The 19676-nt window shown below is 46.4% G+C and overlaps 1 protein-coding gene across 5 annotated transcripts in view; it reads left to right on the forward strand.

Moving 5' to 3' along the window:
• ITGB3 (integrin subunit beta 3) overlaps positions 1 to 19676 on the forward strand; it is a 64529-nt gene that overhangs the window by 23941 nt on the left and 20912 nt on the right. For 4 of the 5 annotated variants that reach the window (XM_049114653.1, XM_025436522.3, XM_049114651.1 and 1 more), the window contains exons 3-13: positions 182 to 377; positions 1699 to 1951; positions 3265 to 3427; positions 4062 to 4223; positions 6107 to 6202; positions 6623 to 6712; positions 7427 to 7561; positions 8923 to 9352; positions 13928 to 14150; positions 15062 to 15162; positions 17242 to 17361. In XM_049114653.1, the coding sequence (XP_048970610.1) occupies positions 182 to 377; positions 1699 to 1951; positions 3265 to 3427; positions 4062 to 4223; positions 6107 to 6202; positions 6623 to 6712; positions 7427 to 7561; positions 8923 to 9352; positions 13928 to 14150; positions 15062 to 15162; positions 17242 to 17361 (1969 nt within the window). Of the gene's footprint in view, positions 1 to 181; positions 378 to 1698; positions 1952 to 3264; positions 3428 to 4061; positions 4224 to 6106; positions 6203 to 6622; positions 6713 to 7426; positions 7562 to 8922; positions 9353 to 13927; positions 14151 to 15061; positions 15163 to 17241; positions 17362 to 18429; positions 18496 to 19676 lie in introns of all 5 variants that reach the window. The other variant, XM_025436524.3, reaches the window with a different exon arrangement.

Here is a 19676-nt window from a genome sequence, read left to right on the forward strand (position 1 = left end):
CCTCAGTTTCCCCCTTCTGTATGATGAGCTATCTTAGGAGGGACCACCCAAATTCATTTTTGCTGGTTTAGCTCCAGAGGGCTGGGTGAGCTCTAGGCTGTTGGGAGTTGGCCTAGCCTATGGGAGACAGAGAGCCACATAGCACCAATCACAGGCTTCACCTTGGGCTCCTGTCTTACAGGCCCTGCCTCTGGGATCTCCCCGCTGTAACCTGAAGGAAAATCTGCTGAAGGATAACTGTGCCCTGGAATCCATTGAGTTCCCCATCAGTGAGGTCCGCATCCTGGAGGCCAGGCCCCTTAGCAACAAGGGCTCTGGAGACAGCTCCCAGATTACTCAAGTCAGCCCTCAGAGGATTGCGCTGCGGCTCCGGCCAGGTAGGTTGAGGGCTCTTTTCAGGGAGAGACCCTGGACAGATGGGCACAGGACATTTCACAATGGAAATGGGGTGGGAAAAGAAGGATATTGAGGGCAGTGTTGGGCTGGAAAATGCAGGATAATGGAAGGTATTGGAACCTGTGGTCAGAAGATCTGAGTTTGAATTTTGACTCTCCCGTAGATTAGCTCTTTGACCTTGGGCAAGTTACTTAAATCTTCTAACAGAGAAGGAACTTGACAAAATGCTTATTTCTTCTTTTCCCTAATGCCTGTTTTACCTGACAACCTTGTGTTGAGGCTCAAATGAGAAGATGAGAAGGCAATTTATAATTGTTAAGCCCCCTTTCCAGGTGAGATTAGATGAGGGGCACAGGGACAGAGAATATAGGGGCAGGAGACCTACAGGGAAGGAAAGATTAGGCTATGAGACAGGCTTTTCGAAGCATTGATTTAGACTTTCCAATTATATTCAGAAGATTTGGGGGATCCCTGGGTGGCTCAGTGGTTTAGCACCTGCCTCCGGTCCAGGGCATGATCCTGGAGTCCCGGGATCAAGTCCCACATTGGGCTCCCTGCATGGAGCCTGCTTTTTTCTCTGCTTGTGTCTCTGCCTGTGCCTCTCCCTGTGTCTCTGCCCGTCCCCCTCTCCCCCTCCCTCTCTCTCTCTCCCTCCCTCTCTCTCTCTCTCTTGCATGCGCGTGCTCTCTCTCACTCTCTGATGAATAAATAAATAAAATCTTTAAAAAAAAAAGATTTAACCAAGTACCTTCTTTTTTTTTAATATTTTATTTATTTATTCATGAGAGACACACAGAGAGAGGGGCAGAGACACAGGCAGAGGGAGAAGTAGGCTCCATGCAGGGAGCCTGATGTGGGACTCGATCCTGGGTCTCCAGGATCACGCCCTGGGCTGAAGGCAGCACTAAACCACTGAGCCACCCGGGCTGCCCGCCAAGTACCTTCTTTGTGCAAGGCATCTGTTGGGTGCTATGGGATTCAGAGAAGGGCAGGACATAGTTCCTGTCTTTTACAGAGTCTGAAGTGTAGTGACAGCCAAAACCTCTGTGACCCTTGGGACCCAGAGGGTTAGGCAGGGGGGCATTTGGAAAGGGTAGAGAATTTTAGAATGGGGGAAAAAAAGAGGTTAATCATAAGAGGATCAAGAGATTGGAAGAAGAAAAGAATTGCAAGGGAAGAGGAGAAGGGACCAGGGCTTTCAAGTTTGATTTGATCAAGAAGTTACTTAATTTCAAGTGTGTCCAAATCCACTTATGAAATCTTGGAGAAAAGGAGAAAAACTAACATCCTCTTGCCTTTCAGATGATTCAAAGAATTTCTCCATCCAAGTTCGGCAAGTAGAGGATTACCCTGTGGACATCTACTACTTGATGGACCTGTCTTATTCCATGAAGGATGATCTGTCGAGCATCCAGAACCTAGGCACCAAGCTGGCCTCCCAGATGCACAAGCTCACCAGTAACTTGCGGATTGGCTTCGGGGCTTTTGTGGACAAGCCTGTGTCTCCATACATGTACATCTCCCCACCAGAGGCCCTCAAAAACCCCTGCTATGAGTAAGTACCTCCCTGTGGAAGCCAGGGCAGCATTCCTCCCCTTTGTCTCAGGCAGGTCCAAGTCCTGCTTCCTGTTTCTGGCTCTAGGATTGCTTTATTGCTGGCCAGATCATATCTCCTTTCTACCTTGGTCTTCCTGTCTGGCAAGTGAGCTGGCCTATTAATGTGGAGTGATGTGTCAATAGAATCCAAGGCTGTTTGGAGGGTAGTAACTGCCAAAACCTCTATGACCCTTGGGACCCAGAGTATTAGACAGATGGGCATTTAGAATCCACAGGGTAGACAATTTCCAGAAAGAAAACTAATCACCTTCTTGGTTTTGGTCACAAATAAGCAGGACACCAGAGAGAATGGGAGGAAAATGAGATAAAAAGTTGAGAGAAATTTATGGATAAGTAAATAGAGGAATTATGATTTCAGAAGAATTGATTCCATTGTCCTCCTCCTCATCAGGAGTATTAACTCATAGTCCTACAGAGTTAAAGTGCAAGGGATTAGGTCCTAGTGGAGTATAAATAGAGTAGAAATGATATTTATTGAACCTTCTGATAAATCCAAAGGTTGATGTGTGTCTCTGTTCACACTTTGGCTTACAGCTGAATGGCTTATTTATTTAATTGGTGGAGAGTTTAAAAATCCATGGAGTGTACTAATTTAAAATGATGGTTACTGAGCCTGACAACATATGAATTTACTTTTTAGTTTTTGAATTTATATGATGTACCCTTTTAGCCTATCTGGGTTGTAAGTTTCACCAGCAAAGATGTCAGCCATCGATTAAACAAGCCACTGGGCTGAGGACAGAAATGCTCTTGTCGAGCACAGATCTGTCAATGTGTCAATAGTTCATGGACATTAAGTTATTGATGAACTTTTGCTTTATCATTGTGTTAATGTTACTTCAGAGAAATGTTAAGCCTAAAGTGATAGCATAGTGAGCCATAGCCTCACTCTAATAGAAGTGCTTTACATGAATTAACTCATTTAAGCCTCACAACAACTCTTAGGAGATATAACCTATCATGTCTTCATTTTTATAGAGAAGCTTGTCCCATGATGAAGTGCTGGGACCTGAACCCAGGCAGTCTGGTTCCACAGCTCACTGTCTTATCTTCCACCCTCGCTAGAAGGGAAAGCCATTGTGATGGCTCGGGCGATGTGAGGGGTTTGGAGTCTGAACGGTCTGGGTAATTGTGGTTGTAGAGAATTGGCCTGGGCATTGTGCTCTCTCTGTCTCCCCTTCTCTCACTCTCACTTCCCATACAGCCTTTCCCATCAGGGTGTCTGCTTAAATTATCCCCCTCCATCCCCAGTATGAAGACCACCTGTTTGCCTATGTTTGGCTACAAACATGTGCTGACGCTAACTGACCAGGTGACCCGCTTCAATGAGGAAGTGAAAAAGCAGAGTGTGTCACGGAACCGAGATGCCCCAGAGGGCGGCTTTGATGCTATCATGCAGGCTACAGTCTGTGATGTGAGTTTGGAGGGCATTGAACGTCTGGTGTGGTTGTCATATATTAAAATGGGGGAAGGAAATGGTTCAGCTGTGGGAATTAGTGTGAAAAAGAGATAGGAAGTAAGCCGAGTTTTGTATGGTGTGAGCAGTAAGTTTCTCCTGAGAGGCAGTCTTTGTTTGTGTCACTCCCTGGCCAGAGCTGACATGTTTTGAACCTCATTGACCCCAGATGTTTTCTGGGTAGAGTATCTTCTTGCCTTCTCTGGAAGTGTATCAGAGTCAAGCCTGGTTGACTTAACCTTAGCAAAGTGGACAGATGTTCAGATGGGATTTCTGTAGCCCAGCTCAGTTCCACCTGTGCTGGTGGGTTTCTAGACAGGCTACATGATTATTGTGGAAAAGCTATATTTAGAGTTGAAGTATGTGTCTTTCAACTGCTTGAACTAATCAGCTGAGGCTCCTTTCCTAAGAGAACAGAAACCCTTGAATTGGAAAAGCTCCAGATTGTGTTCTAAGGACTGGGACTGAAGCCTTTCTTCAAGATGACTTATTCAGCTCTTCAGCGTGGAAGTCCTTGGGTCTTTGTCTTGTACCAATGACATGGCTAAAGTTGCCTTCTCTCTTTTGCTTATTTATTTATTTTTTAAAACAGGAGAAGATTGGCTGGAGGAATGATGCATCCCACTTGCTGGTATTTACCACTGATGCCAAGACCCATATAGCGCTGGATGGAAGGCTGGCAGGCATTGTCCAACCTAACGATGGGCAGTGTCACATTGGCAGTGACAACCATTATTCTGCCTCCACTACCATGGTGAGATTCTTGGTACCGCCTGTGGTCCCCATTTACTATGGCCAGGGCTACGCTTACCCAGGCAGAGTTTCTGTGTGAGTATGAAGATGGCAGCTCTTTCCCTGTGCAGGGTGCAGGGCTTGTGTCAGCCTTTCCTCTCACTGCTCCCCCCACCCCCTGTACCAACTGGACACTTTCATCCAGGGGACAGACTGCACAGCCATTATAAGTAGTCCTGGCTGTGGTTGCTCCTGCCACCACTGTCTCCACTGCCTCCAGCACCAGCAGCAGTATCATGGCCTCCAGAATTGACCCAAAAGACTTTTGCAGGTCTAGTTGGAAAGCAGGCCTTCCTGTGTACTGTGTACAGATTAGCCTCTTCTTAGAATGCCATGTTCACTTGTGGTTATTGGAAGAAGATAGGGGATAAAGAGACAAAGATCATCAAAAGAGTGGATATCTGTTCCTGTGGGGAAAGATTGAAGGGGTCCAAGTCACTTAGCTTGAAAGAAAGTTTAACTGATATATGAGAAGACTTCTTATAAGTTGTTTTCTATGGCCTTTGAGGGTCAATTAAGAGGAATGGAGTTATTACTGTAAGCCATAAAGAAATGTAAGACCCTCAGAATACTGATACTCTGGGTATCTGGGGGGTAGGTATGAACTCTTCATCTCTTAAAGACAATACAACAAAACAGCTTGTCTAGGTGGCTTAACGGTATACCTGTGTAAAGGCAGGAGTCCGAGCTGGATGATCTCATGAGCTCCCTGCAAGGTCTAGGATCCCAGGGACATGTTCACAATTCACCAGCATCCCTGTTATGGCTTGAGTTCCTTGGTGTCAGCCATGTCTAAGTTGGGCACTGCAAGGCATTGGGCGAGTCAGTTATCCCTGACACCTAATCTAGTGCCTTGCCTAGTGCTTCCCTCAGGGGCTGAGGGAGATAAAGGGACTATCTAAGATACCCTTTTTGGTTTAGTTGAGGAGATGTGCTACTAGTAAAGAAGGTGATTAGTGCTAAATAGTGCAGTCAATAAAGGCTTTGGGGAATCCAAAGGAGGAGAGCTCATCAGAACTGGGATGGTCAGGAAAGGCCTCCTATAGAAGGCAGGACCTAGGCTGGGTCTAAGGAAGGAGGAGGATTACCAAAAAGAAGGCCACTCCATGGGGGAGAAAGAGTATGCTAGCTCAGTGGTAAATGGAAGGGGAAGAGATGTGGATGCTGATTGGAAAGGAAGGCTGAGACCACCACAGGGTGGTGTGCCACTAGGATGCACACACTGGGCCAAGGCATTTATCAGTAGCTACAAAATGAAGAAACTTCAAAATGAGGCCTGACACGTATGGGAGAGCAAGGGATAGGAAGACTCCAAGTTCTGCTTTGCAGCCCCCTCCTTCCTTCCTGCTCCTCGCCCATCCCTCTCTCCTCTGAGCCCCAACATCACTTTGTGATGCCACTCTTTGGATCTTCACTTTGTTTTGTAGTTGTATGTACCTGTCTTCAGTACCAGCCTATGAACTCCTTGGCAGCAGAGACTATGATATATTTGTCATTCAATAAGTGTTTGTTAAATGAGTTAATAGAAAACAAAATGAGGCCTGACAGTACCTGGCTCATGGAAGCTGCTCCTTGGTATGAATGCATTGAAGTCTAGTGGGAAGAAAGAGATGCTTGGTTTTGATACCACCAACCTCTGCCTCTTCATCTATCCCTGGAGTTCACAATTGGGTTTGTGTTGCTACTTACTCCCTTGCCTCATATTGATCATGGGGTAGAAAGGTTCAAGCACCACGACCGTCTGGGCCACAGCCCAAATCAGCTGAGTCCTAAGGCTTAGAATTCAGGGATGTATGTGAACAGAGGTGAATTCTTAACCAAACTCCATGTTCTCTCTTTTTACAGGATTATCCCTCTCTGGGACTGATGACAGAGAAGCTCTCCCAGAAAAACATCAATTTGATCTTTGCAGTAACGGAAAATGTGGTCAATCTCTACCAGGTAACTACATCTTCAGGGCTTCCTGGAGTGGGGCCCGTGATGGGTGGACCTGTGTCAGGAAACCAGTGCACACAAGCATTGGCCAGTGTCCCCAACCAGGAGAGCCTCTCCTCCAACCTCTTCCCAGGAGCTAATGAGTTCTTTTTATAGTCTCTCCTCCAGCCTTGAACCTAGCAGGATGGGTGTGTTGGTGTTTGCAGAGCCAGAGGGGAATCATTTAGTGGGGGATGTGAGAGGTTCTTTATAATTTTATACTCAAGGCTGAAAAACTGCTAGATTTATTACTGGCAGTGACAGGTAAAATATCCCATCATTCCCTCCATCTTCGCTTCAAGACCCTTCAAGGTCTCATTTGGGAGGGCTTTTGGAGATGACTATCTTCATTCAGTCAGCCTTGCCCATCTTTGTCTTCCTTCCTAGAACTACAGTGAGCTCATCCCAGGGACCACAGTGGGGATTCTGTCTACGGATTCCAGCAATGTCCTTCAGCTCATTGTTGATGCTTATGGAGTAAGTGTCCTGCCTGGGGATGGGCCTGCTAAGAATCCACCTCACTTGGCATTACCCAGCAGGGCTAGATTTGGGAGTCCTGGATGTTAATCCACCATGCAGCCTTCACTGCCTTCCTCTTATTCTTCTAGACACTGGCAGATGGCCAGCACCAGGAGGAATGCAGCTTTCAGAGAGAGAAATGGCTCATAAAGGAATGCCAGGGAGTATTAGAAGCAATGGGTGAAGAGCTTAGAGAAGGTGGGAAGGAAAAAGAGGCTGGAGATGGTGATGAGGAAGGAGCAAATTGGAGGAAGGATAGGGTGAGGAATAGGGCTCCAACATGAGAGAGTAGAGGGGGGCTGAACCATGGGGAAGGTGAGTTTGGTTAAAAATTAGAAAAAAATGCTACTCTCCAAGGTGAGCAGGACTAGCACTCCCTTTTTGCACGTCCATGAGGCTTGCAGGAGGGCGTAGATGGTTTAGATTCTACTCAGACTCACCCATGCACCAGTCCCCACTGGAGAGAGAGAGGAGCAGGTCTTGGGCAAGAAATATAGTAAGAAACAGGCTCCTGGGGATGCTCTCCTCTGGCGGCTTCTAGGTGAACCTCAGCATCTGGCCCTGCCAGTGTGAATCCAGGGCCACCTGATAGATTTTGCTTGGAATGGAATTGGTTCCTATCCCCTTCCTCTCAGCTCATCTCCTTACCTTCTTCTGCCTGTTTCTGCTTAGAAAATCCGCTCTAAAGTGGAGCTGGAAGTGCGTGACCTCCCTGAGGAGTTGTCTCTATCGTTCAACGCCACCTGTCTCAACAATGAGGTCATCCCGGGCCTCAAGTCTTGTGTCGGCCTCAAGATTGGAGACACGGTGAGGTGGGCTGAGCTGAGCAGGGCATGAAGCTGCACCTCTTGCCCCAGCCTATACCCCGCCCCCCCAGCATCTGGGATCACCCCTCCCCTTCTTTCCCTACAACTTCTTCCTGAAGGTCATAACAAGTTAGATATAATGGAGCTGCCAACCTTTTCCTCCAAGGCTCCTGTTGTCTAAACTTCTCTGTTATGTAAACTTCACCATCAGGATTTTAAAAAAACTTGCATTTAAGTTACCTCTGTTTGTGTATGCCTAGTTGATTGCAAATGCAGATATCTCTTACCTTAAGCCCCTAACCAAGGTAACACCTTTCTTTCCTCTACAATGTAAAGTGACAGTGTTATCTATACGTATTTATTGAGCACTGACTTTGTGCCAGGCATCATTCTAGATGCTGAAGATTCACCAGCAAATGGAACCGTCAAAAATACCAAACACCCACTGTCATAGACTTTCAGAATGCAAATGTACATTTTGCTCCTCCAGTCCCTCTATGGTCTCTATGGCTTTCTTTCCTTAGTGGTTGCTTCTCCTCTGCTTCTGCCTAAAGGGGAGGGGTTGGTGAAGAGGGAAAGAAGCAGAAGGGGGGTAGCTATATCCATATCATCTGTATATCTGTCTCTATCCATCTGTCTGTATATCTATCTATATTCTAGAACATGTACATATACCCCATCTAAGAAATATTGGCCAGAAAGGTGTACGATTGCTCCAGTGATGAAATGTCATATGGAAATTAAACAGATCCTGACCCTGTGGTTGGTGACTGTGTGGTGTCGTGTGGTGCAAAATAGTGCTGTGTATGTCTTACTACAAAGACATATGACATTGTGTCATCAGTCCAGCTAGCTTAGTTGGCCAGAGCAGAATGTTTATAAGATCACAGGTTCTGTTCTGCTTGAGCTGGCTTATTTTGTGTGTGGAATTAAGAAAACCCTAGCCTCTCTTATGACTGTAAATCATATCTGTGCACCCAGATATAACTGGACAACTGTCCCAGGCTCTTTTTTAAAAATTTTTATTTATTTATTCATGAGAGACACACAGAGAGAGAGGCAGAGACACAGGCAGTGGGAGAGGCAGGCTCCATGCAGGGAGCCTGACGTGGGACTCGATTCTGGGTCTCCAGGATCAGGCCCTGGGCTGAAGGTGGCTCTAAACCACTGAGCCACCCGGACTGCCCTGTCCCCAGGCTCTTCTTTTTGCTTTGCAGACCTGGGTAGTGGGGAAACTGAGGAACTCCAGATTTCTGGGGGTTGGACATTCCCTGGACAGGACAGGGCACAGCTTCTCTCCGCTGGGGCCAGAGTGTAAACAGGGTCCACCCATGTCTGAATGTGATCTTCCTTTCCTCCCAGGTGAGCTTCAGCATTGAGGCCAAAGTGCGAGGCTGCCCCCAGGAGAAGGAGAAGTCCTTCACCATCAAGCCTGTGGGCTTCAAAGACAGCCTCACCATCCAGGTCACCTTTGACTGTGACTGTGCCTGCCAGGCCCAGGCTGAGCCTTCCAGTCACCGCTGCAACAATGGCAATGGGACCTTTGAGTGTGGGGTGTGCCTCTGTGGGCCTGGCTGGCTGGGGTCCCAGTGTGAATGCTCGGAAGAGGACTATCATCCCTCCCAGCAGGACGAGTGCAGCCCCCGGGAGGGCCAGCCCGCCTGCAGCCAGCGGGGCGAGTGCCTGTGTGGCCAATGTGTCTGCCATAGCAGTGACTTTGGCAAGATCACGGGCAAGTACTGCGAGTGTGATGACTTCTCCTGTGTCCGCTACAAGGGGGAGATGTGCTCAGGTGAGTACAACTGCCTGCCCTCCTATCCCTGGACGCATTCTCGCTCACACATTGGCAGTCTGGAAACTTTAGGCCAGGGCTTAGGTAGGCACAGGAAGGCCCGGCAGACAGAGCCGAGTGGATGGTGTTCCACTCCCACGATGGAAAACAGAAGGAGGCTCTCTTTAATTCCTCTCAGCTCCCTGAGTCCTTGTTCCTGGGGCACACACAGAAGTGGAAGTGAGCTTCTGCTCCAGGGGACTTCTCTCCTAGAATAGCATGGGGAGGAGTGGGGAAGCTTGAAGGTGAAGACAGCTTTTTTTTTTCTTTTCTTTCGTCTGCCCTTTTGGTAATACTTTAAGTCATTGATTCCTAATCGTTTGAAGGATATGGACCAATCCCTTTTTTTTTAGGTAAAAAAAAAAAATCACTGACTGATAGTAATTAGATTTTTAGTAGTTACAGATTTCAAAATTTCATGCTATCAGAATATATAGTAAAATTAGTAATAATTATTTTACATGAATTTGTCTTTTCATCATAAGACTTGGAAAATAGTAAAAAAGGAAGACAATGGAACACATTTAGTGAGGCAATATGCTTGGAACAAAGGCTGGAAAATTATATATGTATTATATGTTGGCACTATTTTGTTATCATTATTGGCAGTGCTATTGCTTTTTGGATTCTAGGCCTGTGCTGTCAAATATAGTAGCCACGTGTGGCTATTTACACTTAAATTAAGCAAATTGAATTATAACTTAAGTAAAATTTAAACATTTAAATTCAATGAAAAATGAAAGATTCAGTTCCCCTTTTGCTCAGGAACTATTTGTGGCCAGTGGCTGGTGCGCTGGACAGCACATAAATTGGAAATCATTGCCATTGAGAGGTCCAGCCTACAGATGGAGGACTATGATTTTGAGTCCTACCTCAGGATACTGAGTTTTTGTCCTTCTCATTACAAAATTCAGTAAGATCTTGAGGACCATGGAAAATCTCAAGCTGGTTTTTTCTTGCCCCAAAGACCATTTCTAGGATACTTCCCCAGCTAGAAGAAGTCAAACTGACATGAGTGTAGTCTTTATCTGCAGACATGCTGACAGTACTCTCAGAGGCAAATAGGCAGTTCTGAGTAGTTCTTGGGGCACTGGGGATAGGTTTTTGCTGGGTTATGATCACTGAGGCTTGATCCCTCTTGTGACAGAGAGATTGAAGACATTTGCAAATTGGTTGGGATTGGTTTATGGGTATATTTTGTAGCCAATCAACAGAGATTATAATTGGCTTTCATGGTGATCAGATCTATGACTCAGATTGACTTCCTTTGCATTCTGAATGCAAAGGAAGCTTGATTAGAGGGGCACCTGGGTGGCTTGGTTGGTTAAGCGTCTGTCTTCTGCTCAGGTCATGATCCTGGAGTCCTGGGATGGAGCCCCTGCATAGGGTTCCCTGCACAGTGGGGAGTCTGCTTCTCCCCCTGCCACTCCCTCTCCCCCTCCCTCTGCTCATGTGTGCTCTCTCTCTCTCAAATAAATAAATAAAATCTTAAAAAAGAAAGCTTGATTAGAAAGGTAAATCTGTCATTCTAAAGCAAGGATGGCTAAGTAACATAAGAATGGCTTATTTTTAAAATTTATTAAAAGATTTTATTTATTCATGAGAGACATAGAGAGGGAGGCAGAGACATAGGCAGAGGAAGAAGGCAGCTCCATGTGGGGGGCCCAGTGTGGGACTCATCCGATCCCAGGACCATGGGATAATGACCAGAGCCGAAGGCAGACATTCAACCACAGCCACGCAGGTTCCCCGCTTATTTTTATCATCTGCCACATTATTTCCTTTACTCATGCCAACAAAATTTGAGAGAGAGCTTGCAGAGAAATAACATCAGGGAGATGAGGGGAGAGAGAATGAGAGAATGAGAGCAGGTACAGACACGCACACACATACAAACAGCAGTTTGAATTAGGGGCTGAGGCAGGAATTTCAGCTCATTTTAATATTTAATAGTACTTACATCATATTCAAAGCACCAAAGGGAATGAGTAAGTTTGATGTGGGAGACCATGTGGAGAAGCTTGGGACTCAGGGGGAGAGGGTGGTCCTAGGAGAGGCCTACAGACAGCCCCTTGGGGGCACCAGGGACAGAGGGAGGTCTACTATTCCTTTGCCTCATGGTTCCTGGTCTGGTGTGATGTAGGGTGGGAGGGATCCTATCCAGCAGATCCTTCTGCTGCTGGCTGCACTGAAGCCATAAAACAAAGCTGCCTGGGTCAGCAGCCTGCTTCCTGCCTCCTACTGGTGCAAGAACAGCTCGTCCTCAGTGTGTGCTCCAGCTTAACTCATGAGGGAACCCCAGCCAGCCGCAGTCGTCTCTGAGAGGCCTTCCTTACCCTACTCTGAGAGTAGTTATGTGCTTCCTGGTTTCAGGTCTGGATCCTGTGGTGCCACCATCATACTCTCCAGTAACAGATACTCAGGAACACACACTTATTGAGCACCTGTTCTGTGCCAGGCACTTGGTCCCTATGGGTGAACAGGGGTCATGTGTGATTCCTGACCTGTCAGCTTGTAGACTGGTTCACCATTGTCTCTTCCCAGAGCAGCTGGCCTGTGGTCTGTTTTATGCTGCAAGCTGGCTCAGGAGGGTGGCACGCTATGACTTAGCTATTTCCCCAGCTCTGGCCTTCCTCCTCCCCGCCCCTTCCCCCCCTCCCCACTGGGGCATGGTCTTTGTGGTTACATGTTCTCAGCACTCCTGCCCCAAACATCAGGGAGTGCATCCTTGTCCTTAAGGGACTCTCATTCCTGCCACATCCATGAGCATAGATTGACTAGGTACCCTGAGCCACCCCTGAGTTCTGTGCTGTAGTGTTGTGGGATAGAGAGACACAAGTAAGACAGTTTTGCCCTTAATTAACTTACCTAAAGATAATTCACAACATGAGGCAGAACCTGCCAAATCTTGGAAGTGAGATGTCCTTGGGGAATAGTCCTAGGAGTTCTGGGAGTTCTAGGAGTCCACTGGAGAGAGACTCATTGTAGACAGAGGAAGCCTGGGTGGCTTCATGGAGGAAGTAGAGGATGTCAAACAGAGGGCTGTCTCATAAAGGTGAAGAGTGGAGCTAAGCGTCAGCCCAGAGGGTCAAGCTGCATAGGGAGAGTAGTTGCATTCCCTGGGACCTGAAATGCCTGCTCCTGCCTTTCCCCTCCCCTTCCCTAAGCTCTACCCCTCCCCTGCTGCCTTCTTTTCTATTTCCTTCCTCTCTCTTACACTTTCTTTTCATTCCTTGCTCCCTCCTCTGACTTTCCTGTGAACCCAGGCTCAGCCACCCTTTTGCTGGAGGGGTGCCAGTCCTGTGACATTACCACACTGTGGCTTCCTTTCAAGGGCTGACCCTCCCGGGGCTTGGGATCCGCCTGCTGACTCTAGCCTGCCACTTGACTCCCAGCCTTACCCACTGGCTTGCCTGGCACATCATCTTCTCAAAGATTACTTTGTTTGGCCCCACAGAGGAAACACTATGGGACAGGGGTTTCTGAGGAGGCTGAGGCCTCTCAGTGTTGCCAATCCTCTGTGGGGTTGCCTTTCCCTGTCCAGGACCTATGGTTAAAAGCTGGTTGTAGTGGACACTGGGGGGCCCCGCTCTCCTGGCTATCACTGGGGAGCAGAAGGTGCCAGCTAGTGGCTGATTGAGCCTGCCTATGCACCTCTCTCTCTCCTCCACCATCTTGGGGCCCATTGGCTCACACAAGTGGCGTGGTTTTCAGACCAATTGAAGTTACTTCCGCCTTGCTCCCTGCCTTTCCTCTGATTAACAATCAGATTTTTATTATTCATCCACTTCTTCCTGATTCAGAATCCTTGAGAATGAGTCACCTTTTCTTCCAAGTTTGGGAGCCGAGTTTTCAAGCCTTGTTAAATGCTTAGGGGGAATGTAGCACTGGATGTAACACCTGCATTTAACCAACCTAACCCCCACCCCAGCCCTCTCTCTCCCATTCCTACACTCATGCAGTAGAGTGAATAGGTCTTCCCTTCTAGGGCTGATGGCTCTTGGCAATGATCATGCAGCATGGGGTACATGCTGGTGAATGTGTGTATGTTTTCCAGGATTTGAGGAGATTAACTCCATGGAAATAGAGACCTTGTGTGTCTTGTTCACTGCCGAATCTCCAGTGCCCCAGCATGAACTCAATAAATATTTGTTGAGTAAAGGAATATATAAGTAAACAAACATTGATTGCATGCCTACTCTGTTTCAGATGTTATGCTAATCACTACTGATGACAAATTGATATGGGTCCTCTCCCGTTGGGGAGGTCATGATCTAGAAAGAGAAACAGATAGGGAAACAAACGGGCTGACTGTAAGGGTTAAAATAAAGGTACACGCAAGTGCCAGGAGAACACATGACAGTTGATTTGGCCTGGGGATGATGGAAGGAAAGTGTAGAAGGTGGTGAACCACTTGGTGTGGTGCTAACGAGTGGTGGCAGGAGGACAGAAGAGGAAGGTAGAGCAGGGAGCAGGCTGAGCCACGGGGTGGGGACCCTCACCTGCCCCCTGCCCCCTTGGGCTGTGTGCTTCCAGGCCATGGCCAGTGCAGCTGTGGGGACTGCCTGTGTGACTCCGACTGGACCGGCTACTACTGCAACTGTACCACGCGCACTGACACGTGCATGTCCAGCAACGGGCTGCTGTGCGGCGGTCGGGGCAAGTGTGAGTGTGGCAGCTGCGTGTGCATCCAACCTGGCTCCTACGGGGACACCTGCGAGAAGTGCCCCACCTGCCCTGACGCCTGCACCTTTAAGAAGTGAGTGGGCAGAGAAGTGAATAGGAGAGAGCTGGGTGCTGGAAAGAGGGAGAGGGTACCTCAGGCTGGAATCTACCCCAAGCCCCCCAATCCCTCCAGGGCCTGTCTCTTACTCACCAAAGCTTTAGGAAGAGGAAGCTGCTGGGGAGGAGTCTAGCTTTCCTCTTTGCACTGAAAAGTTTGGGCAAAGTTGGAGGGAGAGCCTACCCTGCAGGGGCCAGGGTAGTTCCCATGGGACTGTAGTTGGAGAAACAGTTCCCTGGGCTGCCATTCCTGAATCCCTGAGTTGGGAGGAAGGCTAAACCAGGGAGCTTCTGGAGAATGTTCCACTGCTAATGTACTGATGCTGGGGGAGATGTGGGCTGGAGTTATGAAGGACGCTGTGAGATGGGAGAAGGTCACCAGCACAAACTGCACTCATCTGGGGGTCAAGGATGCTCTGCCATTTCTCTTGCTACTTTAAACAGGGCTGGACTCATGGGTGCACAGTCTGTGCATTTGTACAGTGCTCTGTGCTTAGAAGGGGCCTACACTTGGTATACTGCTCTGCTGGTACTGTCTTATAATTCTTAGTAATTTTTGAACAAGGGACCTAACATTTCCTTTTGCACTGGGCCCCCAGACTATGTGACTGGTTCTGCCTTTAAGGCTTCCCAAACTGGTGTAGGCTTCATTTCCTTTCATACTCTCTTGAATGGGAAATGAAGAAGTTTAATGAGGGTGCTGAGGTCCTCTGTCTGCCAGGCCTCTCACTCTGAACTCCAGAGTTGACCCTCTGGGCTCCCAGGATTGTTTTACAGGTGTTTATTTTCTGCGGCGGAGCAGCTTTTTGGTGTGTGGTGGTCAGAGCCAGACAGACTGTGTAGGCTTGCTTCTCCCTTGTCTTACTCTTGGTGTCCTCTCTCTTTTAGGGAGTGTGTGGAGTGTAAGAAATTTGACCGAGGAACTCTCCATGATGATAATACCTGCAACCGTTACTGTCGTGATGAGATTGAGTCTGTGAAGGAGCTTAGTAAGTTCAACATGTCTTAGAGTTGCACACACACACACACACACAGCTTCTAGAGTTTTTCAATTAATCCCAGCATCTGTCCAACACTCATCAGTAACATGGAAGAGTAATTCCCACCTCAGAGGCATGTTGTGCAGACCTGATGCACACTAGGCACTTCATAAAAGCTGGCTTCCCTGAATCCTCTTGCACCTCTACTAATTTGTTTCATGGTCCCTCCCCATTCTGCTTCCCAGCACCCACAGATGCAGCAAGATCCTACAAATAGCTTTTTTTTCCCCCTACAAATAACTTTTAAATAACTGATTTCAGGCAACCCTAACTTTACCTCCCCAAGAAAGAGAAGACAGTGCATTCTATTTGACAGATGGAGAAACTGAGGCACAGAGTGACAGTCGTCCTTTTAGTAAGCTAGTAAGCATTTACTAAGTTTACTTAACTAAGAGTGTTAAATGATACCCAGGTATGCAGCTTTGCTGGTTTGGAGGGAAACCTTCACCCTTATGGATTTATAGCTAAAATAATTACGCTGGGGCCCTTCTTGGAATAAGACAGATAAAAATACAGTGGGGAGCAAGACTCTTGCTTGCAGTTATTCTGATTTGCACTTTACCTTGACTTAAAAGGAGATAATCTTTCCCGCTGTCAGCAAATCTGATAAGATTTCTGGGTCAGCTAGGCATTGGCTGGTTTCATGGAGATAGATGGTAATCTCTCCTGAGATAGCCATCTCCTATGAAGGCAGAAAACATGTTTTTTAGTGACAGCCACAGTAAGACACAGCCAGCTTCTGGCTGTGGGTGTTACAGAAAATGGTCAGATCTCTGAACCCTTTGGCTAATATCAGAAGTGGGGCTGGGAGTGGGGGTAAGGATTTGGGGATTGAATTTGAAGAGACAGCCTTTTCTCTGGAGGAGATTGGGTATATGCTATGATTAGTTTAGGGGGCAGAGACTGCTGAGAGAGATGTGAGATGTTTTTATTACCTAGACTAGTTGTATATCACGGGTTAGCTTTTACCCCCTCCCCCATGCCATGATAATAATCAAAATGAATGCTTGTTTATGGATTGTATAACTTATACAAGTTATGAAGGTGTCCTTTCATAATACAATCTTACCCTTTCCTCAACCACCTAGTAAAGTAGAACTGTAGTATTGTTGTTACCTTCATTTTGCAGATGAGGAAATGCAATCTCAGGAAAGTTACACAACTTGCCCGAACAAGTTAAGCTTAGAACTAAATCTGGAAATCCTTACCCTTTCTGTTGTTTTCTTATACCACTGGTTTTCTGAAGGCTTGTGGAGTTCAAGTCTGTAGGATGTGCTCTGAGACTCATGTTTGCATTCTGCTCTGTCAGGTACTTGTGATGTGACCTTGGGACATTTGCTTAACCTCATCTTGTGTCAGTTTTACTCATCTGGCTTCATCACTGTAGGGCATAGTACAGCTGATGGAGGGGTACCTATAGTTTCCCTGTCAGGATAAGAGGTTTTAGAATCAGAAGGGGTGAAGCCTACAAAATGTGATGGGAGGCAGAGAAGAGGGGGTGGCTCTAGAGGGGAACATTGGATCAGAAGTAACAATTGAAGAAATATAAATGCTGAGTCAACAAACTATTAAGAATTGTTGGACAAGCAGAGAGAGGAAAGAGAGGGAAGAGATCACCCACTGTGTGTTAGGTACTGTTTACTTTAAGCCACTTAGTTCTCTACCAACCTTGTGAGGTAGAGTATCATTTTCTTTTTTTAGATGAAGAAGGAGATAGCTGATGAGGTCAAGTTACTTTTCCAGCATTACACAGCCAGCAGGTGGTAGAGCTTTGAATCAGACCATGTAACATGTTATGTCCTTTTTGAAGGAAGGAATAAGAACCTAAAAGTGTCTGGGAGGAACAAAATACAGAAGTGAGGGTCATCTAGAGGCAATTTCCAGGCTATCTCAAATCTAGGCATCTTGCCTAATGTTATACATAGTGTTTATATACTTTCTCAGAAGTTTCATGACTGGGGTTTGGGAATGATTCCATCTTCCAGGAATTGACTCGCTTTTCATTCTCCCATCTTTTCCCTTCCTTAGAGGATACTGGCAAGGATGCAGTGAATTGTACATACAAGAATGAGGATGACTGTGTTGTCAGATTTCAGTACTATGAAGACTCCAGTGGAAAGTCCATTCTCTATGTGGTAGAAGAGCCAGGTAAGTGAACCCTGAGGGCCATGTTAGGCAGTAGTTTCCTCCTATTCCTCTACTTATACAACAGCTAGGTTAAAACTGACCTTACAAGTGATAAGTTAGGGCCTGTCATCTGGGTATGGATAATATTTAAATACAAATGTTAGTGACAAAGTGACTTTGCTAATTGAGATAGAAAAATAAGAAGGTGGGTAAGGAAAAGAAGATAGAGGGGCACCTGGGTCATTCAGTTGTTTAAGTGTCCGACTTGATTTTGGCTCAGGTCATGATCTCAGGGTCGTGGGATTGAGCCCCACATCAGACTATGCACTTAGCATGGAGTCTGTTTGAAATTCTCTCCCTCTGCCCCTCCACCCGCTCATGCTCTCTAAATAAATAAATAAATAAATAAATAAATAAATAAATAAATAAATAAATAAAAATTTTTTAAAAAGGAAGGTAGATATAGATCCCATGAAGGGACAAAATGTATCATGGCATTTTTTGAGGTGGCAGTGTTAAGAAGTAAGGAATTTAAAGTCTAGGGCTTTTCAGCATCTGCTCTGTTAAAAGTTAGGTGGTTGCCAAGAGCAACCAGCCTGCAGCTTCAGAGGAAGGCCTCATGTTGACCTTACCAGGTTGACCATGAGACATGGTACTGGATTTGAGGCACCAAGCTAACGTGCCCTGAACACTGAAAAGATAGGCCTCTGGAAGCAGGAGGAGCTCATCTATCATACACAGACCAACTGCAGGTTTGTCACCATCTAATACAATAAATTTGCTTGCTTCCCCTTACTACCTCTGTCACCTTCCTTTCTCTTAAATAACAGACTAAGCTATGAATCATTAGAAAATATATTCGAGTACTTATTATATATCAGGCAGTGGACTAGGTTCTGGAAATGTAACAATAAATAAAGCAGATGTGGCACTCACAGGTCAGGGGAAAGGAGCACATAAATTGATTATGACACCTGCTGAGGGGCAAGGGCTATGGTATGGCAGAGGGTAGATAAGAACTTATGGAAGTGAAGGATCAGTGTCTGAAGGCAGAGACTAAATCAGTTGATTGCTTGACATTCTTAACAGCTGTAGGAATTTCTTCAAATCTTCCTTCAGACCAGTGTCCAGCAAACTCTTTCTGCCAAGGACCATGTAAGTATATTAGGCTTTGTGGGCCATGTGGTCTCTGCCATGACTACTCTGCCATTGTACCTGGAAAGCAGCAATACATTTAATGCATGAGCCTAAGTATATTTACAAAAACAGGTAGTAAGCCACATTTGGCTCCCAGACCATAGTTGGCTGGCCCCTGCCTTAGGAAAATGGGTCTCAAACTTTTGTATTGTTGTTAAAATCCAAAGTCCTGGGACACCTGGGTGGCCTAGTGGTTGAGCACCTGCCTTTTTAGCTCAGATCGTGATCCTGGAGTCCTAGGATCAAGTCCCACATCTGGTTCCCTGTGGGGGTTCCCTGCTTTTCCCTCTGCCTATGTCTCTGCCTCTCTTTCTGTGTCTCTCATAAATAAATAAATAAAATATTAAAAAAAAAATCCAGAGTCCTGAGCCCTGTCCTACTTCCATGAGCTTCTATGTTCTTGGTTAGTGCTCCTGGCAGATGTGATACACCCAATATTTGAGTGCTTCTGTTTTGGACACATCATTTCCCCTAGTGAGCCTTTTCAGACTGCCTCCAGCATCCATTTTGCTGATTTGGTTGGGTGCTCCTATTTGCTTCTCAAAGCAGCTATGCTTCCCTTAGAAGGGCCTTCATCAGACCATTAAATTGCATCTTTAGTCACCCATCTCCCTCAGTAAATCACAAGTTCCTGGAACACAGGAACTGTCTTTCTTATCTATTGTTATATCCATATTTGGCTCAGTCATCTACAGAGAAGATATTTAACGGTTTTTGAATGAATTAATAGGACTTATTATTTCTAGGAGACAGGCAGACTTGTATACATCTTGATATCTGCTGGGAGAATTTTGGCTGCTTGGAGAAGGAAAGGGGTGAGAGTGGGAAGAAACTCTGCCTCATCTATGTCAGCCAGGGTGTTGCTGGCCTCATGGGTAGAGAAGAGCATGGTGCCCCCCTCTGTGATATTGTTCACCAGCCTTTCCCAGGGCTCTCACCCTTTAGAAGGGAGAAGGAAGGTAAAGAAAGGGAATGGCCTTAGCTTTATTTACTGATGCAAGGTGAAGTTGATATGGGAAGGGGAGAGGGAAGAGTCTGGATATGTATCTGTGGGGGAGCAGATGTGGATTACTTGGCCATGACTCCTCACACTTTCCCATCCACCTCTGTTAACATATTTCATGGATTTTTCCATACCC

This window comes from Canis lupus, chromosome 9 (assembly GCF_003254725.2).
Source record: "Canis lupus dingo isolate Sandy chromosome 9, ASM325472v2, whole genome shotgun sequence".
Lineage (NCBI taxonomy): Eukaryota > Metazoa > Chordata > Mammalia > Carnivora > Canidae > Canis > Canis lupus.